Source organism: Lissotriton helveticus, chromosome 5_1 (assembly GCF_964261635.1).
Source record: "Lissotriton helveticus chromosome 5_1, aLisHel1.1, whole genome shotgun sequence".
Lineage (NCBI taxonomy): Eukaryota > Metazoa > Chordata > Amphibia > Caudata > Salamandridae > Lissotriton > Lissotriton helveticus.
In genome coordinates this window covers 1603191364-1603209124 of record NC_136065.1, presented here as the reverse complement: position 1 = coordinate 1603209124, position 17761 = coordinate 1603191364, and the positions used below count along the sequence as shown (strand labels likewise).

The 17761-nt window shown below is 44.1% G+C and overlaps 1 protein-coding gene across 2 annotated transcripts in view; it reads right to left on the bottom strand.

The window, feature by feature from the left end:
* Window positions 1-17761, bottom strand: part of LOC144753731 (cytosolic phospholipase A2 gamma-like) — a 928534-nt gene that overhangs the window by 380555 nt on the left and 530218 nt on the right. For both annotated transcript variants that reach the window (XM_078641315.1, XM_078641316.1), the window contains exon 11: window positions 16227-16253. In XM_078641315.1, the coding sequence (XP_078497441.1) occupies window positions 16227-16253 (27 nt within the window). The remainder of the gene's footprint in view (window positions 1-16226; window positions 16254-17761) is intronic.

Here is a 17761-nt window from a genome sequence, read left to right as displayed (position 1 = left end):
GATCTTCTTTTGTGTCCCAAATCAGCAGCACATCATCTATATAACGTTTCCAGTATATGATACTGGAAACGTACGGATTTGTCGTATTCAGCACAGAGTCTTGTTCGAGTTGGCTCACATAGAGCCCTGCCACCACCGATGGAGCACAGGCACTCCCCATGGAGGTTCCATGACTTTGTAGGAACAATTGTCCATTGTACTCAAAGTAGTTTTCTTTTAACACCAAACGACAACATTCCAAAATGAAATGGCGAGGAGTTTTATGAAGCCATTCTTGATGAAAGAGTAGATCTTCTAACATTTGCAAAGTGTCTTCCTGGGGTAGGCTTGTGTACAAGGCTTCAACATCAAGCCCTACCAACAGCATTGTGTTAGGATTAAATTCTAAGTCTGCAATTTGGATCAAGAGGTCTCTGGTGTCTTTCAAATAATTTGGAGTTTTTTGTACCAGCTCTTTTAGATATTCATCTGCGAATTTTGATAGGGGCTCCAACAATGACCCTATGCCCGAGACAATTGGGCGTCCAGGCGGTGGCAGTCTGTTTTTATGAGTTTTTGGGAGTGAATAAAAGAATGGTATTTTGGGGCTTTTCGGTGTCAAATACTCGGCTTCTTTTTTTGAGATCCAACCACTGATTTCGGCTTCATGTACCATTATTGCTATGGTGTTCGTCAGTCTGTCAGTGGGGTCTTCATCAATCTTTTTGTAGAAGGTCTCATCAGACAGGAGAGACAAGCATTGTTGGTCATATCCATCCTTAGATAAAATTACCACTCCCCCCCCCTTATCTGCTGGTTAAAATTACCACTCCCCCCCCCTTATCTGCTGGTTTTATGACAATTTGCTCGTTGTTCTTGAGCTCGGTCAATGCAAGGCGTTCCTTTTTATTTAGATTTTGGTAGGTCTTTTTGGAACCCAAATTGTCAATTCCTTTCATGATTGCCTGCTCAAATGTTTGTATCTCGATGGGTACTGTGGCCGTAGGAGGACAAAATTTGGATTTCCTCTTCAGATTGGTATCTCCCTCATTGTAGGGAGGTGTAGATTCATTGAAAAAGGCTTTAAGTTTTAAGGTCCGACAAAATTCAGAGATCTCACACTTAAGTCGAAAGCAATCCAAAGGGGGGGTGGGTACAAAGCCTAATCCTTTGTTAAGGAAAGTCATCTGGTCTGTGGTTAGGCTGATATCTGATAAATTTACGACTAGAGAGTCTTCTAAGTTTTCTTGCTGGGACCTGGTTGAGCTGACGACATACTGCGTGTCTGTACATTTGGTTGCTGGTCTTGCCAAGTCAAGTTTTTCTTTCTGCCACACGTTTGATTTTGGCCACTCCCTAAAAAAGGCTGTTGTTGTTGGTTCATGGTGTTGGACATTCCGTGATTATCCATTTGTTGTTGAGGATGGATATTGGGGTTGTATGGATCCATCCAACCTGCAAACGGAGGTATAAACGGTGGATAATATGGCATTTGATTCCCATGGAAGTAAGAAGGGTGTTGCCACCTATTACCTCTTCGGGGGCGATAGGATCTAAAATTATTCCGGCCCCTTCTTGGCGTTGATTCGTCTGAGCTTGCATCTGAGCCAATGGATCCTGTATCAGAGCCATTTTCTGTTGCTACATAATCTTCTCTTGTATAGGGATGCATTTTGACTTGGCTGAATTTTTTCAGGTCTTTTCCCAGTTTTTGCAATTTATTCTGCATTAAATATTCTTGTGATTCATCCATTTCTTTCATGATGTATGAAATTACCGTCATCCGTATCAGAAGGGGTGACCTATCACCATATACCTTTAACATATGTTGTGTCATGTAGTGTTCTATCAAGTTTATTTTATGTAACCGGAAAGCTTCAGTATTTTTTTACTCAAACTTAGATGTAGTGTTTTCAGAACTACCTATTCGAAAGAATACAAATCCAGCACTTAGTAGTAAGGATGCGCAGTTTATGGTGAATTTGTCTTAGCAAGGAGTTAAATAGATATAGCACAATCACATAGAGATAATCTAACATGTATATTTAGTGAAGAAGAAACTGAGTTTTTAATTTAGTAGAAGAAAGGTGACAGGATTTAATAAAGAAGGCTGCTGAAAAGAAATCCCATGTACCTCCCTGGGCTGAGAAAGAGGGAATGTATGCAAAGGGCGAGGCTCATGCTGCGATGTACCTAGACTTTGTGAAAAGGGTAAAACTCTGCCTCCGTAGGTTAAAGACAGATTATAATAACATTTTATTTCCTTCCAGTGAATATGAACACACCTTCCTAATTGTAGGCGTATGGAGACTAAAAGGGGGAACTGATCCTGAATTTCCTGGAGTTTAATATGTATGCGGGGAATAATGCCTATTATAGGTTACCTGTGAGATGGTATGGGAGCTGTTATTTTGGAATCGTTTTTTCTAAAAATGTACCATGTGGACAGAATCAATGGAATCAATGAAATATCTAATGGACTAACATGGGTAAGAAGAGCTAGTTTTTCCAAAATTGTAGGTGATATATTTAGTACATTGATACCCTCAGTTGGAGTCATTCTAAATTTGTGTAAAATTTACAAATTGTTAACATTAGTTGATCGTCTTTCTACAGATACTGCTGGAGGATTCTTAATGATTAATACAGAAATGGTTGCGATAAGGTCTATGGTTTTACAAAATCATCTTGCACTTATGTGGTATGTTGAAAATTCAACATTGCTGCACTTATATTCCTGATAAAAGTCAGGAAATTAAAGGGTATATCGAAAATATTGCAAGAAGTCAAAAAGATTTGCCCAACTGAAGATTGACAGTGTATGGGGAAAACTAACAAACAGTATAACATCAATAGGGAAATGGTTTGCTAATTTTGGAAACAGTTTTCTAGGTCAACTAATATTACCAATAGTTGTGATTATGGCAATATTATTGATAGTAATGAACACATGCAAGCGTTGTACAAGTAAGGGAAAAAGAAGAATACATTTAGAAAAGGAAGAGAAAGGAAAGAATTGAAAGAGGGAATATAAAGAAATTCAGCTGGAAGAGATGAAAGGAAAGCTATATAAAAAGATGAAAGATTTGAAAGGAGAAGGAGAAACTGACAAAGATCAGAGGGAAAGAAAAAAAGCTGAGATGTGCCAAAGTTGGCATCTGGGAAGTGATGGGCAATTTTGTGTTGGCTCACAAATGCCATCAGAGAGGGAATTGATGGATCAAGGTTTTGTGGAAAAGAGATGTGCTTGGATGCACTCCATTCATTAACTCACTAACAAAGTTATTAATCCAGTTTTGTGAATAACTAATACGCACCACATTGAACATGCGGGATAGTGAAGCATGCTTATGTGTGTGTTAATGTGGATAACAATGTAGCCAGACAAATATCGCTCTAAATGGGGAAACTGTTGTGCGCATGCGTCAACTGCATCAACGCAGTATGTCGAGTTAACGCTTGGAGGGAAATTCTGGCACATGAGCAGAAACCCAAAAATTGAGTCTTGAAGACTCGCGTGCAAGGCATCTGCTTGTTTGAACTAAATCGAGTGGTTTTTACTAATGCTAATGAGGGAAAAGACATAACAAAATAAACTGGATTAGAGTAGAGATGGGTGGTATACAGCGCGACCATTTTATTTGTGAAAGTAACATCTGTCTTTTGACTTTATCACTAGTGCGTATTTGGGCTTCTCTTGCATAGCCAGATTGAATGAAGTGATGCAATGCCTGGGCATGCCCACTGAGTAAAGCCATGAAGGTCATGACAGAGCTATTGAAAGGAAGCCAAAATCAAATGTTTCAAACGTGGAACGGTTGGTGTAGAGTTCAACGAAGAAGGCTCCTATTCAGAATGTTATTAACATTTTTGCAAGAATAAACCAAAGGCGAATGAGAACTAAATTTATGAATAAAAATGAAGGGGATGGATTTGCGAACAGTAGTTGAACTGATTTTATTGACATGTAAGCATGGTGTGATGGAGCTTCCCCCATGCCTGACCAATCAAATTTCATATTTGTATGATATTGAAACTTCAGTGGGTGGAATATTCAGAACGAAAGGTATAATTAAGATTGCTTAGTTAGTTAGTCCGAGGGAGATTTGCCGAATGCAGAGACAGAGGGTGCAGAAGATTGGGTTGCTGTCTATGCTGCTGGGAGAGATGCTGTGAGATGCTGACGAAGACCCAAATGCAGAACCTGAAGCAGAACCTTCAATAATAATTTCATTGGGTTAGATCAGAAGACCGCGGAAGAATCTCGAGGAGGAAGAGAGTGTCAGAGAGGGTTGCGACGCAACCGTTGGTATTCTAGAGAGGTCATCTATCCTGTCCTGATTCCTGTCCTGAAGCCTTTGGCCAGGGAGTTGATCTTTCACACCATCCTTGGTAACTAATATTTTTGGTTATTTGCAAATGTTCTGATCTTTTCTCTCTGTCGTCTCCCTTTCCGACATCAGTTGATTGCACGATTCATATATATGAATATACTGCCAGCCGCTGGATCTCTCTGATGGCAATCTAGGCAGGACATTAATGGCCATCAGATCCCAGATGTGATTTCAGAGTAAACTTCCACTTGCTGTTGCAGACAGATTGGAGCTGGTAAAAAAGGTGGCCCTGCGAGGTTCTTGTAGTACTTCGCCAACCTGCCTACCTATATACCCACCTCCTTCGTCACCACTCTAGAGAAGATGGCCTTCCTATGGGCCCCAGTCAACACAGAGTGGCGATTAAGAAACTTTATCTACCCATGGACCAGGGGGCCTAGAAGCTCCGTGTTTTAAACACTACTATCTGGCAGCCCAACTTCAGTGGTTTGCCTGATGGAAGGCAGACCAACAACGAGGCGACAAAGTGACCACACGCCCACCATACATGCTACCCCAACTCCTCAAGTTTTTCTACCCTGGTGCACATGCATGGCCTCCGGAACCCCTGATGTTGAACATGGCATACAGAGCCTCTATATATCCGAAACACAATGCCATACGCCCCTGCGCTCCCCTTAGAAGGCTCTCCTAGGGGCCTGGCGGTACTCCCAACCACGAGTTCCAAAACTGGCACGAGGTGGGAATTCAGACTCTTGGAGACTTATATTGTGACGGCTCACCTGTTCCCTATGCAACACTGGTAGAAGATTAGGGGTTCCCTGCAGGGCAATTCCCCCTGCACAGATCACTGATAGGTATGCTCGCGGTGAAGTGGGGTGACCTTACCATCAAACCACAAACACACCTCACTGTGCAATACTTGCATGTTATGGGACAAGGTAAGCACCTTACACAGTGGTTCACAGCCTCACTGAGACAGCACACAGCAATAAGTCTAGACCCCTTTTGGCACAAGTGGAAGAATGACCTGGGCCGGAAATTCTCGGACAAAGAATGGGCGCAAGTAATGGCCAGCCCAGTATAGATCCCCAGGAAAGTTAGATTCAGACAAATACAGTATTACATTACGCAGAGGGCGTATTTCACGCCTGCTAAAATCAACAGATTTTTCCACTGCGCCGACTTCTCCTGTCCTAGGTGTGCCGGCCTAGATGCAATCTTGTGCATATGCTCTGGAGCTGCACCAGCCTCATCGCATATTGGGGGGCGGTGGGAGACGTACTCCACACCTGCACTGAGAGAGACATACCCTTTGACTGGCTGACATACCTGCTACACAAATTCCGTAGAATAAGAAACACTAAGGTAACCTCCAGGTCTCTAGACCTAGGCATAGTGGCAGCCAAAAGACTAATCAGGAAAAGGTGGAAGGGGCCCGACCCCACACATACAGGCATGAAGACAATCCACACTTGCATGGGCCAGAGCAGAAAGTATAGCGATTCGGCGCGAAGAAAACATAAGTCTCAGGAAAATACCTATATCCGCAAACTGGGAAGCAATTTTGACAGTGCAACAGCAAAGTGCAGACCAGCCACATCAGACTTCACAGACGTCTGATCTGGCTGAGTGACACAGCACACGCGACTGGTACCTTCAAGCCATCTAAAGATGCTCGACCTGTCACCACCAGGCACATGTTGACGCCCCAGGGTGCGCATTCGTCAGGGGCCAGCCGGCAGAGCAGCAGGCGTTGGCACAATAGGCGATGCATGTACACACACACACACAATCAGATGCATGAGATACTCCAACCCAGCTCCAAGTTTTTAAGTCCTATCCCCCAGTTATCAAACGCACTATTCATAGTGACCAGCACTGATCCTCATATATTACTCACTGCATGATCTAGAATGAAACAATCTCATTATCTCGGACAGGCACTGCGAGTCTGGACATGTGAAACTTCACAGCGCCAACAAGCCGCCATGCCTACTGTACAAGCATTAGTGAAGTTATAACCCCTAATAATGTAATGATGTAACTAGGTTGATACCATTAAGTGCTAAAATATAATGCGCTAATTGTTGACGTTACAAATGGAAAATTCCCGCAAAACATATATTTTTTAAAATAGATAAATAACATATACATTTGCTGTAAACAAGCCGTCCATTAGTAGAATGTAATATTGGGAACCGACAGCTCACCCCGTCCCTGTGGGAGAGACAGATACTTTAATGATCGCCTCACCTTCCCATATTGACAAATAAGATTTGTGAAGATAGAATCCACTGTTTTCAATATTTATTCATCTATGGGCACAGGAAACTACCGAAAGAGATATAGGATATTAGGAAGCATTGTCATTTTTAGGACATTACCCCTGCCACTAGTTGATGAATGAAGCCTATTGCTATGTTTTAGGTCTGTAGAGATTTTTTTGACCGGGACTTTAAATACATCCTACGTATAGTGTCTACCTTGGGGCTAATGCAAATGCCAAGGTACACAGCTTTATCGAAATGCTGTGGGTCATGAAAGGTAAGAATATCAGTGCAGATGACTTGTGTTTTACCTTTATTTCCACAAGAGAAGCAAGATGGGGGTCGCATAGGTGGCTGACAGCAGCACGCTGACCCTTGGTTGTCTCTAATTTTTGGACTAAACTGGAAGGCTTCTATAGCCCTTGACACTCTTCATGGGCACTCCAGCACCCCTAGCAACTGCTCTTGAGTAACGCTGATTCTGGGAAGTCTTCCCACCTTCAGGCGATATGCAGCAACTTCTCTGAGCTATTCAGATTGCACTTTTTTCTGTACTGTGGCATCAACGGCAGGAATGGGGCCCAAAATTGCTAGCGGAGCACACAAGGGGAAGATCGGTCTCCCCCCACGCAGGCTGCAACAGGCTCACGGAGCAAGGGCTTGGGGAGCTAGGGCTCGGGACGCAGGAAGGCCGACTCTGCGGCCAGGTAGATGACATACTTCACTGCCCAAGGATGCAGAGCCTACTCCAGAGAGGAGACGGAGAGACGGGCTGCCAGCAATCCAAGTCTGGCCGGCCCTGCGGTGGTTCATCTCCTGAGGGGGTCAGCAGGGAGACAAGACCTGAATATGCGGGGAATGCCCAGATTAAGTGAATCGGATCAGCCTTCTACAGCACCCCAGGATGCTAGATAGCAAAAAGCTGGCAGCACCCACCCTCTACCAGGATGAATGTATGCCAGCGCCCTCTCTCTTTCCTGCCCCTGGCCCTTACTAAGGGAGGGGAAATGGGGTGCCCTACTGCTTCATCTACTGTGACGGTCAAGAAGGCTACAAATTGCACTCATAATACATTAAATGCAGGGGATGTGCTCTCTGAGATTGGGGAGCCTTTTGAGCCTTGCTCCCTCAAGTATAAGCCCATCCGATGTACGCTACTATAATTCCCCTGATTTGGCAATTTATGATCAGTCTACAAGCTCTACTCAGCAAGGGCTATAGCAGAGTGGGTGAAGATTGGCAAATTTGACCCACAAAAGGAGCCGAGCAATTGCTTTTTCTCGTTGTCCGATGGAACAGAGTGGTCGGTGGATGGGTCTGACTCCTTTTCCGATATAAGTGAGAATGACAGTGATCCAGAAGAGGGTAAAAGGACCGTGCCTCGACAGCCCGCAAGATGGGCAAGAAGGCTGGCCAGTGAGTTTCAGAGGGCAAGGATTTCGCTTGGGACTATACACCCATGGAACGCCAATCCGGCTCCCCTCCGGGGACTCTACAGGGCACCGCTGGTGCTGATTCCTCTACAATGGACGCTATTTATCAGGCAATTTCAGTTCATTGCGAAAAAACTCATCAACATAGCCTAAAGACTCATAAAGCATTAAGGAAAGCCCAAGAGGTGGTTAGCAAACTTCCTAAGGCATGCAATGCCATTGGGGAAATCTTGACAGATCTTGAAACAAGAATTACCACAACAAAGACAGATCTTGCTGACACTCTGGTACAATCGGAGGCACATGAATCCCCATTGGTTGACATACATTGGAAGTTGAAAGATCATGAAAATCGCCAGAGGCGTAACAATCTTCATTTGTTAGGGGTCCTAGAAGGGATCGAGGCTACGGACATCCAGGCCTATGTGTTTGAGCTATTACGTGCAGACCTCCCCGAGCTAACAGGTTGGAACTGGTCAAAGAAAGTGTAGTGGGCCCACAGAGTATGCTTTGTGCTGAGGCAACCACGTAGGGAGGATTCTAAGCCACAGACTATTTTTGTCTACTTTGGAAACTTTGTCCTAAGACAAGCAATCTTTGAGAAAGCAAGACTTGAAGCAATGCAATCCAATTGGGATGTCTTGTTTTTGGTGCGACCAGATTTCTGCCACACTACGGGTGAGAGATGATGGCACCTGCGGTAGTTGATTAAGCCCTTTCAGGACACAAATGCAAATGCCTATTTGGTTAACCCTGTATGCTTGAAAGGGGCCTGGGGAGGCAAATTTGATTATTTGTTTCTGAGATAAGACAAAGGAGTTAGTAGACGGTCTTAAGCCATAAGAATTGTAAGAATAGGGTTAAGTGCGAAGCTAATACACATATGTATTCAGGTTTCTGACACTAGAACTGCGGATAGAATTAGGGCCTGCTTTCTTGCTTTCTTTTCTTTATTTGGTCCTTCTTCTTCTTTTTCTTCTCACTAGTAAGAAATGTTTGTATAATTTTGCAGGTCACACGTGCTGCACCCATCTCCTTACAGAGTGTACTGCAGTTTGGTAGCTTCTCAGGATTGTGGGGGAAGAGGTGGGTTGGGAGGAAGGAGAGGGTTCCTGGGAGGTGAGTTGGGGTTGGACGGGAGGGGGGTTGTGGGCTCGGGGCACAAGGGAAGAGTGCATGTGTAGGGTTTCAAAAGGAAAATCTTACCTAGAGATGGAATTAAGGCAAACACAATGTATTTTTCACTCGGCAAAGTTGCGATTAAGAACAGTAAGGTATTTCGAGTATGGACTAAATGGGTAAAATAACTATGTGCTCGGCAACTGTGGGAGGACTGAATGACAGGATGAAACAGTCAAGGGTAGCTGAGTTTGTATTGTCGATTGCCCTCGATATCGTGTGCATGCAGGAGACACATATCCCATGGGATAAAAGGGAGCTCATGGCAATAAGGGGGTAAAATTAGCTGTCCTGTTCATCTCAAAGTTCCAATATTTGGGGGTGGCTATTCTAGCTAAACCCCAAATAGGGGTGATTAGGTGTAAGCATTCTGATACGCATGGCAGGTGGGCACTAGTTGTGTTTGAGGCAGGACTCCCAATTTGTGCATTCTATGGATCGAACATGATGACCCGAAGATATTTAAGGATCTCGAGGTAGAACTAGCATCCTGGCTGCATTTACTGGTCATCTGTGGAGATCTCAACATACACCAACAAGTTGAGACCCGGCGAGCCCAGCTATATCAGGCTAAAAAGCCTTGAGTTTATTGGGACTTGTCTTCCCTGATGGACTATACCGACTAGGGGTCCGAATAAATGAGTCATTACCCACTAGCCAGGTATTTTTAATAGCATCTCTTCCTTTTCTCCCCCATTCCTCCCTCGCAGACCAACTTGTCTCTCAGAGTCGAAAGAAAGTGCTCCCGCGTAGCTCGTCTGGTCGCAGCACTCCCTGTTCCACAGCAGAATGGGAAGGACTCTATGATAAAGCATGCCACTAAGGGGCAATCCTGGTGGTTGAGGGTTTTACAGAAAACTTTGTGTTTTTCCCTGAGCAGGAACTTTCCAAAAATTAGGTTGGGTGCCTTTTTTCTGTGTTATATTTTCTGTGGTATATTTCCTGATGGGCAGCCACAGCCTAGTAGACACATGGCATATCAAGCATCTTAACAATCCAGGCAATACCAACTACTCCTGCCCTCCTAAAAGATATGTTCGACTTGGTTATTGTTTAATAGCAGTAGCTCTGTTAAGTACAGCTGAAAGTAGGAAACTTCCAAAGGTAATCTCAGACCTTAGTCCTCTGATTTTGGAGGTCAAGGTCCAAGTGGCTACCAAACGCCACTACCAGTGGATATTCAATAGGAAACTGATGGCGAATGTAACTTTTGTTGAGCATATCAAGAACTAGATGCAGGGGTTCTTTGACACCAATAGGTACAGTGCTCCACGAGGTACCATTTGGGACGCCTTAAAGGCTGGCCTGAGGGGTGATATTAACAGCTTTGTTCCCCATGCGAAGAGACAGCATCAGGCTGAGTATGAGAGATTGCTGGGGGAACTGGCCCAGGCTCAGCAAGAACATGTGACACCGATTGCACGGGCGCAAAGGGTGGCACAAACCCATCTTAAAATCATCTCTTTAAAAGCGGAGATTAATAGCTGGCTTACTCAGAGATCGGCCAAAGTATTCCAAACTCATAAGAATGGAACATACGAGTACGGAGAATCAGTTGGGAGAAGGCGTGCATTGCGCACACTGTAGAAAGCAGCAAGAAGGATGATAACCTCAATTAGCAAGGGTGCAAGAATCTATTCAGAGACTAGCAACATCGTGTGTTTCAAGAATGTTAAAAGTTATTATAAAAGGAAGATAGAGAGGTACGTCTGGATATCACTCAAGTTGTGACAGAGGCGGATCTCGGGGGCAACCTAGATCAACCCACCAGGAACGAGCTAGAAGCAGATATAATGTTTGAAGAGTTCCAATCAGCTTTACGCTATCTACCTTCAGGGAAAGCTGCTGGCCCTGATAAAATACCACTTGAATTGTATAAGACACTTTAATCTCAGCTAGCCCCTATTTTACTAGACCTGTTCCTGGGGGTACACTACAATGGGCTTACACCAGAGTCTTGGGAAGGTACTGATAATAATAGATCCTCCAAGAAGGGCAACCAAGTGGACAACTCGGCCTCGTATAGGCTGATATCACTGATAAATTCCGACACCAAGATCTATTCCAACATACTGGCAGGTCGGCTAGGGAGCAAAGGAATCTCCACAGCGGATCCGAAAGGAAAAGCACCTCAAATTTCCAAAGTCCCGTAAAATTGTTCAAGTTTTTTGTGCTGTCCAACCTCTAAGACCTGCTGTGGTTCGGTCCCACTGGAATCCCAGATAGGTAATTTGAAGAAAAAGTGGAGGCAGCACCAATCGCAAAATAAATTGCAAGAAACCAAAATTTTGCAAAAATAGATTTTTCTTTTATTTTCTTTTTTTCAAAGTGCACAGGACAGCCAACGCGTTTCGCTCCCCAACCATGGGAGCTTCGTCAGGGCAAAATTCAATAGATATTTGTCCACTACCAATGCAGTGTAGAGCATGAATGAAAAGGACAAGATGCACCAATATGGAGGTGCAGCTAATCAGAGGTTCCGTGATGTGACTAAATGAAGGGCCATGGAGTATGTCGAATCAGAAAGTATCAAATTGTCACCATTAGGTATATATATATATATATATATATATATATCCATTGGGGTGTCTCAGGACGAATAAATGAAAGAGCAGTCCTTAATAAGCCGCTGTCACAAATAACTCAAAATAAAGTTCTACGCACACCACAGGCCTCGGCAAAATTTGGCAAGGGAGGGTCATAGCTCATCTGGTGTCACCCCGGTAGCATGGCTTCATACCCGGCAGAGGGACAAGGCGGACTATAACTCTTTTTGACATCACAGCCAAGACAGGGGGACAGATGGCTATGGCCCTCCTCGATGCCAAGAAGGCTTTTGATTGGGTGGCCTGGAGGTTTTTATGGAGAATACTCAAATTAAAGGTTTTTGGCTCCCAAGTGATCACTGCTATTAAAGCTATGTATGGATGGATGGATAGAAGTGAGGTATTTACTGCACCCAGTCAAAACCAAAACCATGACGTGCTGTATTTAAGGGAGAGCAGTTTATGCTTCCATTTATTAATTTTCCTTGTGTAAATTAGGAATTACATTTTGAATTTGGTTCTTTCTGTATCACTTTGGCATGGATCAAATGTTACTGCTTATTTTTACTTAATACATTTCCTAGATTTTTCCCACCAAAAATACCTAGGGGAACTTGCAGTGGTGTAGTAATAACCATTAATGTTGTAATTCCGATCAATGGCCCTGACTCCAAGTTTTAAATATCAGTACAGCAAGTGCGGTATTTATCAGGTGGGAGAAATGCTTAACATTTCAAGTGTGCCTTTGAGAAATGTGGAATTACATGCTGAAATTGTTGCTTTTTGCACCAATTTATGCATGTATTTGAATTTACCACATTGTTATCACCTGATGCAGAAATAAAAGCACGTTTTGTTTTTTTCTGTCTATGGACCTGATTCCAAGTTCATTGGAAATAAGGTGCTTTTCAGCTGGGGTGATCAATATCACCAAGTCTGAGTTTTTGGGGAATAATATGCAGAAGTTGATGCTTAACTCACCCAAAACTACATGGCATGGTAAATAACCTATATATTTTTTTGTCTTGTAAAATATAGATGGGCTTAACCTGTTGAAATTTAACAAAGGGTGAGGTATTAATCCACCCAGTGATTACAGGGTGCATTCAATACCATACAAACCCTAATCCAACCCCTGCACCAACAGGAATTTACTCAGAGTTTAAAAAACACAGACTAACTCACAATCAAGGGCCATTGTGTGCTTATAATGTTATCTGTGCCATTTTTCGGTACTGTGGATCATAGATATTTTGAAGGGAATAATACATCAAAAGTGTGGTTATAGTCTTAGCAAATTAAAAATCCGATAAAATGACTACATGTTTGATGCCTGCAGGATTGGAAAAAAATAAGAGGGATTTGCCAAGGCGGCCCAACTAGGGGGCGACAAGCCTTTGGCGTGATCCAGGTCCTGGCGCAGGGGCTGGTGGAAACAGCAGATGACGCCACCGGCACCTGCCGATAAAACACGCAAGCATTCGTCGCTAGGCGCGCAGGGACTCGGAAGTTTACAAACACTTACGGGTCACAAGGAGCTTGTTTCTGATAGACCCCATCCCTTTAAAAGGGGTGGGGGAGCAGTGCAGTGGTCTTTTTTCACCACTTGCCATCTCCAGTAGACCAATGCTACTGGATGTCCCCATGGGGCAATACTAATCTGTTTTTGTCCCACCCACCATCCCCTGAGGCAGAGGATTTGTTGTAAAATACTGAAGTTCTCCTATTGCAGGCTGCTATGTGTTTTGTTTCTCCTTTTAAGCTTCCAGGATTCAAGGAAATTGTTTGTGTTTGCGATCTTTTTATGCTCATATGCGATACAGACCCCTTTTTTTCTTGCAGTGAAAAAATGTCTGTTGTATTTTATGTTAGTATCCTCAGTCTGCGTTGATGAGGTCTAGATTGTTGAGATATTAATGGTCAACAGAAGGCATCCTTTTAACTGGGATAGGTGGGGACAGCAGTCTCTCAGGGTGCTCCAGAGCGTGCTTGAAGCAATTCGACTAGAGGGCGCAGGGTTTTGGGAGTGCACGCTGCCGACATGCCTTTACAGCCAATCCCTGTACAGGCGCACGGACACCAAATCTAGCAGCACAGGCCCTTTAGGGGGGTACTTGAGGGTGTAGGGGGTGACCGAAGTAGGTAACCTTTATGGGTATACAGGTCCCCTGCACAAGATCACTACGGGGGGACCTCACTGGTGGATCAGTCATGATCTCACTCGTAGGCTCTTGCAGGATACGCAGGGAAAATGACTAGTTCATAGTTTAAATGGCTATGTATAGGAGTCTCTATTATGGTTAGCCCTAAAAATTTGCAAATATTAATCTATTGGAGTGTACTCGGTGTTTCTGTGTATTCATTTTTGTAAAATGTTATTTAAAGTTTTAATTGTGTTTTTTTGTGTGTAATAAATACGGCCAGGGTTTTTATGAACCCTAACACAAAAGTTTTCTGAAAGAAATTTAAAGGAATGTTGTATGGTAATGTGAAGCATTTTAAGTAAATAGCGTAGGAATGGATATGTATTTATGTGGAAGCACAGACTGCAGAAGAGGAACTTGGCAGCATTTCCAGCAACCCCAGATGATTTTTCTTTGCTCTCTAAAACTGCTGCTCTCTACTGATGAAGGACTCAACCCAGAAACAGGTGTCTAGAGATATACAGCAATGTCTGCACCAACTTTGGTGAAAAACTCCAGCTAATTTTGAAGTAAGTTTGAACTGTGTACTGCATTTACCAGGATGCAAAGGGGCGAACTGTGCTGGGACTGTGAGGCAGTATGCTCCCAACCCCCATTCTGTTTAAAAGGCTCCTTTGAGCCAGCAAGCTGACGAGCTTTAGAGATGCACCTGTGTGCCTGTGAGTGGTCCTGCGACCTGAGAGGAACTTGGCAGCATTTCCAGCAACCCCAGATGATTTTCTTTGCTCTCTAAAACTGCTGCTCTCTACTGATGAAGGGCTCAACCCAGAAACACGTGTCTAGAGATATACAGCAATGTCTGCACCAACTTTGGTGAAAAACTCCAGCTAATCTTGAAGTAAGTTTGTACTGTGTACTGCATTTACCAGGATGCAAAGGGGCGAACTGTGCTGGGACTGTGAGGCAGTGTGCTCCCAACCTCCATTCTGATCAAGAGGCTCCCTTGAGCCAGCAAGCTGACGAGCTTTGGAGATGCACCTGTGTGCCTGTGAGCGGTACTGCAAACTGAGAGTAACTTGGCAGCATTTCCAGCAACCCCAGATGATTTTTCTTTGCTCTCTAAAACTGCTGCTCTCCCCTGATGAAGGGCTCCACCCAGAAACACGTGTCTAGAGATATAAAGCAATGTCTGCACCAACTTTGGTAAAAAACTCCAGCTAATTTTGAAGTACGTTTGAACTGTGTACTGCATTTACCAGGATGCAAAGGGGGCGAACTGTGCTGGGACTGTGAGACAGTGTGCTTCCAACCCCCATTAAGAATAACATTGATGCAGGTTTAAAGGCCAGGTAATAGTAGCACTGTCAAGCCAGACCTAAACAAGAATGCAGGTTAATGACTGCCATACTTGCATCTGTGCTGCTGTCATACAGCCGCGGCCCGTGCAAGCAAGAGCAGTGGGGCTGGGTGGGGCGGGGGGATTTCGACAGACAATGACGAGGGAAAAATGTATTAAATAATTACTTTTCCTTTGTCATCGTCCAATGAGATACCCCCCAGCCCCCACCCAGCCCCACTGCTCTTACCTGTATGATCCGGGGATGCTGTTGTAAGAAAACACTATAAATGATCTGGTTATCAAAGACACTTTAAAAGCATTACAAAGGCATTGGTATGCCCCTGAAAATTCAAGCTCAGGCAGCTAGATAAATAAACAAAATGATTATAGATGTGTGAATAGCAAGCACTCTTTTGCTGATGGACACAACCCCTGCCCAGTCAAGATGTGTACTCCTGGCTCCCAGTGTGTGGGCGGTGCCAAAGCCCCTCTCTAATGATGCTCACAAAATTGCCTGGTGACAGCTGCGCTGTCAAGTCAGACCATAATGTACTAGTCAGAAAGAATAAGATCATGGCCTGATGAATTACCAACTGCACTGAATTTGCCAAAAGGAACATAACATGATGAAGAATCGTATTCAGAGTTGGAAAATGATCTTTTTTAATGATGTGGAATATCAGATGTCATTTACTTTTTGTTATGAGAATATATTTATTGATGTGGACTGCGTGCTGGGGATTTTGATCTGAATTTTATATTTATGGAATATATTAAAAACATAAAGTTACAATGATGTAATCAGTTATCTAAAGATGGGTGTTAATTTTCCAACTCTTTCTTTGTATTGAATTTTAATAACTTTTTTAGATGTATTGGTGTGAACCAAAGTATGCTATAATTTTGAATAATCCAAGCTGCTACTAAGAAATGAAAATTAATATCTGGAACTACATTTAATTTCTGATTAGATATAAAGACAAAATAGATGAATCAACTTACCCGGACATGATTGCAGGCCTGTAGTCTCTGTTTTTGAATAGCAGGCAAAAGGAAAATGGCAATACAGATTATTAATTTACACACCAATACATCCTGTGCTCATATTGTTTGATAGAGAGATAGCTCTTTGCAGTATGTAAAGTAATACCAAGTTAGCTACAACAGAGACAGAGAAGGGGAAGAAAGGCCTTCATGCACATTGCCAAAATCAAAATCATATTGACACCTAGGGGCCCATTAGGATGTCGGGCGGAGTGCCCCCGCCAGGCTGGCAGTAGCCACCGCCGGCCTGGCGGGGGCAATCAGCCCGACATCTGCAATTGAATTCCCGCCCGCCATATTAGTATGGCGGCATGCGGTGAGTGAAGGAGGGGTGGGGAGTGCACACGGGGGGTTCCTGTGGTATCCCCCTGCATTTGCATACATGAAGCAGCAGGCACCGCGCGGTGCCTGCCGCTTCGTGTATGCAAATACATGCTTGCATTTCTAACATTATGTAATGTTAATGTAAATGTAATTTGTATTTGTAAAGCGCACTAATACCCATGGGTGTCCTGGCGCTGTAACGCATACCGCTGTGGAACGCTTCCTGGCTTTTCCCTGTGAAATGTCCACTCCTGGGCACCCCCAAGGTGAAGCCAGGCATCCCAGCGCTGTTGGGGCCGTTGTGGAGATTAAGCAAGCTATTGCCCAGAGTTGCGACCCATGATTAGAATAGGCACCGAGGCGAGAATTATCAGGTACGAGGAAATTGAGCCCGAGACCCGCCGAGGCGGGAATTGAACCCTGGTCCCGGGCCAGACCTCTGCATCAGGGTCTGCCGCTCTAACCATTGATACAGAAAAGGGGGTGGTGATGAACAGAGTGTCTGAATTAAGCAGACCACTCTTACCCTGTCCAAAGATCAGGGCTTGATCCATCACCGTTATTTATCTCACTGCCCCATCCCAGCTCAGAACCTGGCTATATGCAAATTAGTCTGTCCCTGGCCCAGTGCATCATGGGAACAGGGCAGACCAAACTACCAAGCCAATTCTTCACCAGAAAGGAGACAAGCTACCGGGGACCGGTTTCTGGCAAATTCAGAGACTCTGTCCATCACCACCCCTTGTTGTAAATATTTTTGTCCACCCTAAGCGTGGAAGGGTATACTCAGATGTGAGTCCCTTGCTCATTGCACCATCAGGATTCAAGCAAGCCGGGCCGAAGACGGCTGTAATGCCAGAAACCGGTCCCCGGAAGCTTGTTTCCTTCCCAGTGTAAGAATTGGCTTTTGTAGTCTGGTCTGCCCTGTTCCCATGATGCACTGGGCCAGGGACAGACTAATTTGCATACAGCCAGGTTCTGAAACTGGGATGGTGCAATGAGCTAAAAAACGGTGTTGGATCTAGCCCTGATCTCTTGACTGGGTGAGAGTATTCTGCTTAATTCAGAGACTCTGTCCATCACCACCCCTTGTTGTAAATATTTTTGTCCACCCTAAGCGTGGAAGGGTATACTCAGATGTGAGTCCCTTGCTCATTGCACCATCAGGA